General features: G+C 37.0%; 1 protein-coding gene across 1 annotated transcript in view; it reads right to left on the bottom strand.

Annotated features, from left to right (window-relative positions):
- LOC126198569 (neurobeachin) overlaps positions 1–12,619 on the bottom strand; it is a 1,606,419-nt gene that overhangs the window by 830,904 nt on the left and 762,896 nt on the right. The window contains exon 29 of the mRNA XM_049935000.1: positions 6,395–6,899. Within this exon, the coding sequence (XP_049790957.1) occupies positions 6,395–6,899 (505 nt within the window). The remainder of the gene's footprint in view (positions 1–6,394; positions 6,900–12,619) is intronic.

The following is a 12,619-nucleotide window of genomic DNA, read 5'->3' on the forward strand; positions in this document are numbered from 1 at the left end:
AATGGTAGAACTATCACAACTAAAGTGAAAGGAAACGATTTCATAGTTGACAACAGTTGGATTGTTCCATATTCGCCACTTCTTTCCAAAACATTCAATGCACATTGTAATGTTGAGTATTGCAATTCGGTCAAATCTATTAAATACATTTGCAAATATGTCACGAAAGGGAGCGACATGGCGGTTTTTGGTATCCAAACATCCAATATCAACGATGAAATCACGCGCTATCAAGTTCGTAGATATGTGAACTGCAATGAAGCAATTTGGCGTATATTCTCATTCCCTATTCACGAACGTTATCCCACTGTTGTACATTTGGAGGTGCATCTAGAGAATGGTCAGAGAGTATATTTCACAGCGTCGAATGCTGCTCAACGTGCCGAAACACCTCCAGCGACAAGTCTGACCAGTTTCTTTGCGATTTGTCAAAACGATCCGTTCGCACGAACGTTGCTTTACTCGGAAATGCCACGTTATTACACTTGGAACGCTACATCGAAGAAATTTCAATGGCGGAAGCAAGACGATGCAGTTCCTGGTCATCCAGATATGCGTTCTGCTGATGCTCTTGGTCGTATTTACACAGTTCATCCGAAGAATGATGAATGTTTCTATTTGCGGTTGTTGCAGGTACATGTTCGAGGGCCAACATCATTTGAATCACTACGAACTGTTAATGGCATAGTGTGCCCCACATTTCGTGCAGCATGTCAAGAGCTGAATTTGCTTGAAAACGATACTCATTGGGACACGACAATCGCTGAAGCAATTATTTCTGCATCTCCAAGTCAGATACGCACATTATTTGCTATCATCATTTCGACATGCTTCCCATCGAACCCACGTGACCTGTGGAACAAATACAAAGATAACATGTCAGAAGACATTTTATATCGAATTCGTGTCAGCTCAAGAAATCCCGATCTTGAGGCGAATGAGGAGATGCATAACCAGGCTTTGCTCTTGATCGAAGATATGTGTTACCTCATGTGCGGCAGTTTGTTAGTTAGGTTAGGAATGCCAGCGCCAGATCGCGGAATGAATGACGCATTTAATAGAGAATTGGAACGTGAACGTGAATATGATCCACATGAACTAATCCAATCAGTTCAAACGAATGTACCACTGTTGAATCCTAAGCAGAAGGAAGTCTATGATACACTGATTAATGCAATTGATGATGGAAATGGTGGCTTATTTTTTTTGGATGCCCCCGGTGGAACTGGGAAGACATTCCTCATGTCATTGATTTTGGCCCCTGTACGTGCGAGATCCGAAATTGCGGTAGCAATTGCTTCTTCTGGAATAGCAGCAACATTGTTAGACGGATGCCGTACGGCTCACTCAGCGATAAAATTGCTATTAAACCTTCAAACCACTGAACAACCGACATGTAACATTTCGAAACACTCCACAATGGCCAAAGTTTTAGTAGCATCAAAAATCATCATATGGGACAAATGCACAATGGCGCAAAAACGCGCATTGGAAGCACTAGACCGAACATTAAAAGATCTGCGCAATGACTCGAGATGTTTTGGTGGTTCAATGATTTTATTATCTGGCGATTTCCGACAAACACTACCAGTAATTCCAAGATCTACTGCTGCCGACGAAATAAACACTTGCCACAAAGCATCAAATCTGTGGCGATATGTAAACAAACTTCAACTGTCTGTAAATATGAGAGTTGCATTGTTGAACGATCTATCTGCTGACGATTTCTCGAAGCAATTGCTGACTATCGGTAATGGCCGTGTTCCTGTTGACGAATCGAGCGGTTTGATTTCATTTCCTCCAAATTTTTGCAATTTCGTCTCATCAAAAGACGAGCTTATCAACAAAGTATTTCCGGATATCATTGCTAACCACAAAAATACTAAATGTTAAGTGAGCGAGCAATTTTGGCGGCTAAAAATAAAGATGTAGATGACCTCAATTTTATAATTCAAAATCAAATCGTAGGTACTCTGTATTCATTCAAATCTATCGACTGTGTAACAAACGAAGAAGAAGCCACTAATTATCCAACTGAATTTTTGGACTCCTTGGATGTGCCTGGTTTACCACCGCACAATTTACAACTGAAGGTTGGCTCGGTAGTCATCATGCTTAGAAATTTAAACCAACCAAAACTGAGCAATGGAACGCGTTTGGTGATAAGAAAACTGATGAGCAATGTGATTCACGCGTCGATACTTAAAGGAAAATTTAAAGATGAGGAAGTTCTTATTCCAAGGATTCCAATGATCCCAACAGATATGCCCTTTGAGTTTAAACGAATTCAATTCCTGGTTCGTCTTTCCTTCGCTATGACGATCAACAAATCACAGGGCCAATCCTTGACTATTTGTGGCCTCAATCTAGAAAATGCATGTTTTTCTCATGGTCAATTGTACGTGGCATGCTCACGTGTCGGCAAACCATCCGCATTATTTGTTCTTGCGCCTGACCAATAAACAAAGAATGTCGTTTACCACAAGGTGCTTGAATGAAAATCCGATTAATGAATTAATCAGAGTGTATCCCAACCTGCACAACATAGTTTTCAACGATTTTTTTCTGACATGTGTTTGAAATACTTAATTATTGTTATTTTTTTAATTTTTATTCCCATTCTGTATGTATTCATCATCATTCATCAAAATAAAATACTTTTATATTTCTATCTATATTAATATTATTTTGTATCATTGTATTACGTTCATCAAAGCCTAAATTAGTTCAGCTAAAAGGTAACACGACATTCATTGACTGTTAGGCGGTACGAAGTTCGCCGGGTCAGCTAGTTGTTTATAAAGTGAAGAGTTCATTACCGCATTTTGTATTGTGAGTAGTGTTCATTACTTCACTTGCATTTAGTACCTTTTAGTACCAATCTTAGCATTATTTTTTTTCTATGCAGAGTGTGGTACAGACCATCAGTCACCATCTGTGGTACCTGGTCGTGTGTGCCTTATTGAGCACAAAGAGCAAGATTGGTCGGAACTAGACGATCAGCCAGCACTGCCGGACTTCCAGGAAGTAGTCGGCGTAGCATCGCATTTTTCAGATGCCACTGAGGAGCTTCGATATTTTAGTTATTTCTTTGATGACAACCTTATTCGGCTCATCAAAAGTGAAACGATTCGGTACGCTGGTAACGTTATTACGGCAATGAAACGCAAGGGTTGCCTGAAAATAAACTCTGTTTGGCATAAGTGGTCTGCAGTAAAATTGCAAGAGATTTATTGGTCTCTCGGTATTATTTTGCATATATGCGTCGTCAAATGGCCAAAAATCAGTGGTTATTTGTCAACAGATCTGTTTTCGCAGACAGGATTTGCGAGTAAATTGTTGAGTCACGATCGATTTTGCCCTACATTGTTGATGTTACACTTCAATGACAATCCTATGTTCATTAGCAGAGGTGAAGAAAAGCACGACCCACTTCACAAAGCGAGGCCTTTGTTTGATTTCTTTGTGAATAAAAGTGAAATTAATTTTCGTCCAGGCATGAATCTGACAATAGATATGGCAATGAGTCCCTTTTGTAGTAGAACAAGCTTCAGAGTATACATGAAAAACAAACCCAGTACATATGGAATAAAATTGTATGCTCTCTGCGATTCATCAACTTGTTATATGCTAAACTGTGATGTATATACAGGTTCTGCAGGCAGTGTTGACAATAGCATCGAGGGCCTTGTAAAAAGGTTGTGTTCACAGTACTTTGGCAAAGGACATTGCATTTATATGGATAGGTACTACACCAGTCCATCTCTTTTGGACATGTTGTGGGAAAATAAAGCTCTTGGAGTGGGAACTGTAATGAAAAACAGGAAAGGTTTGCGACAAATATTCAGAACACTAAAACTAAAAAAAAGATAGTTTTCAAAGGAAACACCATCTCTTGGCAATGAAGTGGAAGTCAAAACCAGATGTTTTTTGTCTTTCCACAAAGCATAAGTCTACCAGCACTAGTATTCAAGTGAGGGTGAAAGATGGAACAGCAGAAATTGTAAAGCCAGACGTTATTATTGACTACAACAAGAATAAAGCTGGGGTTGACAGAGCAGATCAGTTCTCCAGCTATTATCCGTTTGCCCGAAAAACTTTGAAGTGGTGGAAAAAGCTTTTTTTCCACTTGTTTATCGTCTCAGCTGTCAACAGTTTTATTTTATATAAATAGAAGACTAGGAAGAATGTATCCCTAGTAGACTTTATTCACAAAGTGGGCAAGAAATTGGCTGAGAAGTGCAGAAATATTTTTCAGCAACGAGCCGCTTCATCCTCACAAATTGAGAGGACATTTGCAAGGCACTTTCCAGAGAAGGTCCCACCCACTGCAAATAAGGTGAATACTACTAAGTATTGCAAAGTATGTTCAGACAGGGGGTAGAAAGAGACGGGTAAGCGCATAAGAAAGGACAGTAGATAGTGGTGCAAGGACTGTGGCGTTGGCCTTTGCGTCCCACAATGTCTCCAGGATTTTCACACAAAGGCTAACTACATCTGAACTATTAAAATACTCTAGTTTACAGGTAACTGCAGTTAGACAGTCCAGTGATATGTTGTTTTAAATTTAGATACAGTAATAATGGCATTACTCAAGAGAGAGATCATGTAAAACTTTTTTATCCACGGCATTTTTGTGTTTTCTTTTTTTAATTATAACACCCTTTTGTATTTCATATTGTAAAATAAACTCACATTCATGTAAAGCTCTTACTTTTTTCCTTTTAAATTATGCAAGAACCATATTCCTATCATTTTTCTGTTATTTGCACTCTAATTTCAAACATCCATTAAAAATGCCAGTCCACAGCCAAGTGCCGAGTGTAAAGAGGGCAGTGTTGAAAGTGTTAATAATAAATTAGACACTTTACTGTAAGCACCTTTCCATTTTATTATGTCCGCCTGCTTAGCTGGGTGGTAACATGCTCGCCTCACATGCAAGCGGGCCCGGGTTTGATTCGCGGGAGGGTTGGAGATTTTCTCCGCTTGGGAACTGGGAATTGTGTTCTCCTTATCATCATTTCATCCTCATCACGCCCATTGTGGCGTTGACTGAAATAAGACTTGCACTTGGCAGCCGAACTTCCTCTGATGGGGCCTCCCGGTCAAATATGGAATATGTTCATTTCTTTCTTTTTTTCATTTTACTATATAAAAATTTTCCATGATCTGTTTTAAATCTATTGCCAATATGCAACAACAAAAAAATCATATATGAGGGCATGTTTGAAATGTAATGCCTCTAATTTTTCTATGTGAAAACTCTTAAAGCTTTTAAACCAAAACAAATGTTATTAACATTCTGCATCTTTATTCTTCAGGTCTAAGTATTTGCAGCCCTCTTCCACTACAAGGCTCTGAACTGTAGCGTGTAACATGGTGGCATGCAATGTTAACCATGTCAATGCATGAGAAACAGTGAACTTTAACTGAATTTCGAATCTGATGCATTCGTCCACATGCAGGGCTCTCTCTCTTCCAGCATGATAATGCCAGACCACACACGAGCGCTGCAACATTTGCAACAATCGGACACGTTGGGTTCACTCTCATCAATTATCCTCCACACAGTCCTGACTTATCCCCACCTGGTTTCCAGGTGGTTCTAAAACTTAAAGAACACCTTCAAGGGCTTCACTTTGATAGTGATGAAGCATTGCAAGCTGAGGTATGGTGGTGGCTCCATCAAAAAAGTCAAAGAGTCTACAGTGGCCATATCAACAAACTAATTTCTCATTGGGAGAAATGTGGTAGTCACCAGGATCACTATGTTGAGAAATAAATATGTAGACATTATGAATAAATACGCAGAATGTTAATAATGTATGTATTATTTACAAACCTTTAAGAGTTTTCACATTAAAAAATTTGAAGGAATTAATTTAAGCACACCCTCATAATGTTCCATGGCACCCACTGAAGATGCCTTGTTAAAAAGGTGAAATGTGCCTAGATGGATAAATAAAATTTAAAAAATCATGTGCAGCATGGAAAAGAGGTACTTCCTTGTAAACTGCTGCAATTCCAATAAAAAATTATCATAAATGTTCATGTTATCTGGTGTAACAATATTTTGAAAGGCTTCCAGAGTTCTTAATTACTTAGGTACATTAGGTAGTAAGAAGACTATGAAAAAGAGGAACAAAAATGATTTTTCCTTCACTTGAAATGTAACAACTGAGAAAGAGATAATATCAAAATTCCTAAGGTTTTGTTTTGGATTCCTTCCATAACGATGGGTACAGGTTTACCAAAACAGAACTCAATTAATTGGGAATCATAAAAGCATTTTTTACTTAATGGTATGTTATCTTACTCAATCTGAGCTTGTTCTATTATTTGGTGACATTTTCACTTATCATTACAAAAATATTTGATTACAATGACTACTTACCTTTGCCTTCCATTAGAAGTTCCTGCCCATGTGATCCAACCAGGGTTTTAGAGAGGAAAGGAGCAAAGTCAACCATTATTTCCCGCAGTAATGGACAGACAGAGCCCAGAGCCATTTCTAGCTTCTGTGTGAGTGAAGCCTCTCGAGATGGCGTAGGCACAGCCAAGTGTTCAACCATAGGTTTTATGGGCAGTTCATCTGGCCTCATCTGTGCAGGAGTAGGGCACATACCATCCGGAACACGTACAACAGATATTTCTGCACGAGGCTTTTCACCACGACTGTTATCATGTCCATCATGCAAGCTGTTATGCATTGAATCAGATGACAATGCTATCTCAGGACCCTCTTCATTTAAGTTGACATCAGTCCAGCTATCATCATTGACAATTGGTGTAGACCTCTCATCTTCTGTTATTGCATTTACATCACTGTGTTCTGCATTTTGCATATGCTCTGTTGTGTTTAGCTGAAGTGAACTACTGTCTTCTGCAGAGTCTCCACTCTGTAATAAAATAAAAGTGTGTGACAAGAATAGCCACTATACAGACAATATTTTATATATCTATTCAAAAGATCTATAGCAATTGCTTCAAATGAGCAAGCAATACTTTTTTTTTTTTTTTTTTTTTTTTTTTACTATTAAACGTAGGCTTTACACTAGGTATGCAAATTATAATGAAAACAAGCATGTAACTGGCATGCTCATTAAATATAACAGAGTCAGGAAAGTTGAACTATTATTTGAATTCAAGTACACTATGTCTTCTTACCATACTTAATGTTAGTTGAGTAGATAAAATGAAGCATTTGCACCATAACGTAAGCAATGCTGCACAATTCACTGCCGTTTCATTCATCTTCAATAATTAAGCCATATACCATTAAAAAAGAAACAATTGGAATTTTCTCAGTAATTTCAAAGATGGCCTCATATTACCTTGATTTAAAACTTATTATGAACTCAATACAACCTCTCAGTGGCAACACATTTACAGAAGTGAAAGCAGCATTTGGTGTGCTTCAGGGAAGTGTGACAGAGCCACTGCTTTCATGATACATATGAAAGTGTCCAGGTAAGTAAAGTTGGCAGTATTTTGAAACTATTTCCAGATGAAATGGTTATATATGAAATGTTTGCATTGTCTAAAAAATATTGTGTCATATAAGAAGACCTGCAGTCACATACATTTCATGAAAAGACAAGTAGACGACATTCATCATAATCAACTTTAATGTAAATCTTCAGGTTTTGGCAGTGCAAGGACTGTTCCATTAAGTTTCGGGTGTACAGTCGCAAGAAATCTCCTTCTTCTTCTAATATTTCGGCTGTATAACGTTCAGTCATCGTCAGAGTGAGCCGCAAGACTGTATAAGTCTTGCGGCTCACTCTGAAGATGGTTGAACGTTATACACCCGAAATATTAGAAGAAGAAGGAGATTTCTTGTGGCTGCACACCCGAAACTTAATGGAACAACTTTAATGTAATCTGCAAAAATATCCCAATGGCCCAATGTCGCTTGACTATGCCATTATAAAGCATGTATTTGAATCAGTAACAGGCATCAAATACCTTGGGGTATCCAATTGGAGAAAATTAAGGTGGAGTAGTCACATCAATCCACAGGTGATGTGATGGAGGTAGATGCCACATTGAGATCAATTGCAAGAAGGCTAAAGAAGTGTTACTCATTTTCAAAGGAGTTTGCTTGTAAAACATTTGTCCAACTTATTTCAGAGTATTAGCACCACTCTGAGATTCTTTCGAAGTTAAATTAACAGAAGACAGAGAGTAAGTGGGTACATCATTTTTATCCAGTTAAAGTCTTTCTATGCTGGAGAAACTAAGTTAAATGTGTGTGTGTGTGTGTGTGTGTGTGTGTGTGTGTGTGTGTGTGTGTGTGCATTTGGCTGTCATGGTTGATGCAGTCATTGTAAAAGGATGCTACTGAGCTATAGCAAGAGTTAAATCTCTGACAATAATAAAGACATATTTTTACTGCACATCTGATGATTGGTTCCACACATGAAACAACACTTCTTTCTCAACAGTTCATTCACAAGTATATAAACTTACATTTTTAAATATCTAACTAGCCTATCAGTTGAGATATGTGGTGAAACACATGGAACATTTTACAGAAGTTTAAACTAACATCAGCAATGTGATCATTATAACTGTAAATACAATATTACCATTTACTGGGCCGAAACGTGTACACTTAATCTGATATTAGCAGAAAATATATTTCCAACAGCTAACTGTCCTTTACACAGTAGTGTAGATTAATATCTATGTGATACTACTTCACAATACATAAAACAGCATGGAAATCATCAAGTATTAAATGGTAAAGACCACCAGATTACAAATACATAATGAGTAATTGTAACTTCAGTAACAATAATTCCAATCAAGGGTGGGGGGTGGGGGGTAGTCCTCTTTGAAAATTCCAAAAAATCAGTTTGTTTGCTAATAATTTTCTCTGGAATGTTCACTTTACTGTAGTTTTAATCCGAAGTTCAGCAGAAACTCCGTTATCAAGTTACAAGGCCATTTGTGAAAAGTGTCTCTGAAAACCATTGACAGGGAAGAAAAAAATAATTGCCATGTAATTTCAATGATGGCCTAACAGGCATTATGGAAATTATGAGCATACTTTAACTTGAGATCGGACCAAGTTCTTACAACTTCTGCATGAAAGTGAACGAAAAGCGCACTGAGCGAACAGAGCAGTGGATGACAGAAGCTGCCAAAGAGGCCCACCATGGCTACAGAGAAGATCGAGGACAACTTCCTTTTGGATCAGGAAAGATTGCTGTACGGTCCACAGATCAGTGACTGGAGGTATGTTTAACTTAACCACAAAAAAAAAGTAACCCAACATTTTAAACAAGTTTTTCTCAAAATAATATTTTTAAAATTGTCAGTAAACACAATTTGAGAATGAGATGCATGATTTTGATCAGAAGTGAATTCTCTATCAGGATACGAAGCTGTTTTGTGAAATCTTCAAAAGATTTTACCTGAAAAAATCACGAAAATTATCTCTCTTTTACATGTTCAAAGAGGGCTACCCACTTTACATACTACCTAACGAAAATGAAATGAAAGAAAACGAATAATAATTTTATTATTTGTAAGGTGGACTCAAGCTGCATTATTATTTAATTCATGTATCTCTTAAGCCTTGTAAACTAGCAATACTGCTGCAAATAAAATATTGTATGACATAGTGAAAGCTTGGCTAAAACAAGGGAAAAGCATTATCGTGCCTTGCCTTAAAACAAGATGCAAACAGCTTAGTACCAACTGCCATCCAACTGAATTTAGATGGCTCATTACTGTAAACAGATTTTTCTTTGCCACTGCCGACAAGCTAATTTTGCACTACAGTCTTTCTTCATTTATGAAAGGCATGAAACAAAAGATGAAGTAACTGTTATCTGTTTTGAATATCTAAAACAACTATAATTTTACCAGAGACAAGATACTGCAGCAGCCTTCTATTCAGATAATGCTAAAACGCTTTCAGCGAGCTATCACTCAGTAACTACTACTCTAAATAATGATTCACATTGCCCTCTAAGAGACTCCTACAATTACCATCTTATGCTGCACCTCCAGCATACTTGTGTGCTAATATCAACAATGACTGATTCCTAACTGATGTAGCTTTTTACTACAATAAAGCACCTTTCACACAACTCTTTAAGCTTCTAGCTGGTTACTTTTGCTCATCATGGAGTGCAGTGTAGAAAGAAAGGACATATAAGATGAACCGAAATACATGCACACAGACACCGCAGCAAGACTCTTCACATACTAAAAGTGCAAAAACTTCTGTAACAATATTTCACCACTTGCATATTCTTGCTATGTTACTGTGCCTCGGATGACATGCAATGAGCATGTAGACAAGCAGTTAGAATGAAGCCCTCTATCGGCTTGATATACACTTGCCCTATCTGAGGGTGCCAAGTGGGTTCTCGCATTGGACTCCTGAGTCACCAACGAAAGTGCCTGCATGATGGTACTCAAATCTTCCTTTAGGAAGTATAGGTAATTGATTATATTTTCAGTGGAAAATCAACATTAAGGAAAGGCAACATGGCAACATTGTAATAACATGAATTTTCAGTATCTTGCACCTGTGCTGCTCATTAGAGTTTTGTGTTAGAATACTTGAGTATCTGAGTCTGATTCAGGGGAAAGCAGGGTCAGTAAAACCAGTTTAAAAAGAGACAAATATAAACATGAGAAGACAGATTTAATGATGGATTTCGATTCACTGTCCTGCCATTTATTTAGAGTGTACTGAAAACAGTGAGCAACACTTAGAGACCTGGAAGTACATCCAGAATCTTTGTTATACTTAGTATATCTATGAAACAAGACACAAATAAGTACCTTGCACACTATCACAGGAGAAAGCTAGCTACAGTCATGGCAGGCACATTTTTACATCAGGTTCAATGGGAATATCTTATGTTAATGAGAAAATTGGTTTAAACATCAGCTTCACTGTGTTAACTTTATCACATCAGGTCTTGGTGTATTATTTTTATTTTTGTTATTAAGTTCTGTCCAATAAAGCTGTAGTATACACTTATATACATATCTTACCACTAGAGTTTCTCTTAATTTCGAACACAGTGTTTACTGGCTGATCATGTCAGAAATAGTCATGAAGAGTAATGATCATTTAAAAATAAATTAACTGTTACAGTTATCAGCATATACTTAGACAATGTGGCTATGTAATTTGCATGGTTGCAGGTAAAACTGGAGAAAACGGAAGCAATGTTGACAAAGGACTGGAAATCATGAAGGAGTGTTGTGCATGGAACAAAACAGAGTGAATGTTTAAAGGTAAAATATGTCTTCAATAGCTGAATAATAAAAAAGATTGTGCTCTCATTTCTGTATTATTATTATTATTATTATTATTATTACTAAAGAATTGCACATCTTTTGTGTAAGATTTGCTGTGCACTGTACAACAATTATGAAACCAGATGGCATATCACCACAGAAAATAAAAGAAAATTAAATTTAGATGCAGAAAGAACTCTTGGAACTAGAGTATTCGAATACAAAACTCTGCCACTATTCTAACTTGGCAGTTCAGCTACACAGTACTGAATGAAAATATTTATCATATGAATGATGGCAGTATTGCCAAACTGTCTAAGACATTCATTTTCTACTGAAAATATCCAAGGGAAGAAATTTTATTACAGACATTTTTTTACTGTTGGTATGTACGGAATTGTGCTGTGGCATCCATATGCATGAATTCTGGTTCACTCAGGATATTTCAAGAAACTGAAGAACTTAGAGAAAAGAAACTGTCATAATTTTGGTAAAAATAAACAATTATAAACATGAGGAGAAAGGTTTAATGATAGCTTTCAATTTACCGTCCCACCATCTATTTAGGGCGTACTGAAAACAATTAACAGACTTTCATTCACTTATCCATCAAGGCATGAGGAGCACCATACACCATAATAAAACTAAGCTTTATAGTTTTATTTTGGAGATTTGACAAAAGGTGCACATCATTTGTGGAAACTTCAGGTGTTCACCCTGCTGATGTAGGGATGTTACAGGTATGACATCCCAATGGCCACAAATCATTAAAACAGCTGCTTGTCATATTTAAAGAAAGAATTAATTAATTAATTTTATGACAAGAATAAGTGTGGTGGAAAAACAGGTGTGACCAAATGGAGAAGAAAGAAATCCATCATTTGCTCTTATCTAAGTCTGTACGAGTTCATTAGTTTTAGTAATTATTTCAGTATTGCAGTGGTCATTCTCCCATGATGAGATGCTCAATATATTGAGTAAGTATGTATCACATGATGATAATATTAAAGCTTTATTAATACAGTACCATTAAGTATGCTTAACTTGCTACATTAAAATGTCCTTACAAATAACCTTTCATCATTGGGGTGCACAGTATACCAGTCATCAGTGTGGTCACACATGTGACACTCACTCAAATTTTAACGAGAATCCATGCTATTCATATGGAATGTGCTTATAACAGATTGGGTTGCTAGAAGAAAGGGGTGGTGGCATGTGGAAGGACCACCACTGTGTAACAACTGATCCCCCATCAGTTGTAACAACAACAATTATTATGATGTTTTATTATTATTATTATTATTATTATTATTACTAAATTATTATCTTTATTTTGTTCATGATA

Source organism: Schistocerca nitens, chromosome 8 (assembly GCF_023898315.1).
Source record: "Schistocerca nitens isolate TAMUIC-IGC-003100 chromosome 8, iqSchNite1.1, whole genome shotgun sequence".
NCBI classification, from domain to species: Eukaryota; Metazoa; Arthropoda; class Insecta; order Orthoptera; family Acrididae; genus Schistocerca; species Schistocerca nitens.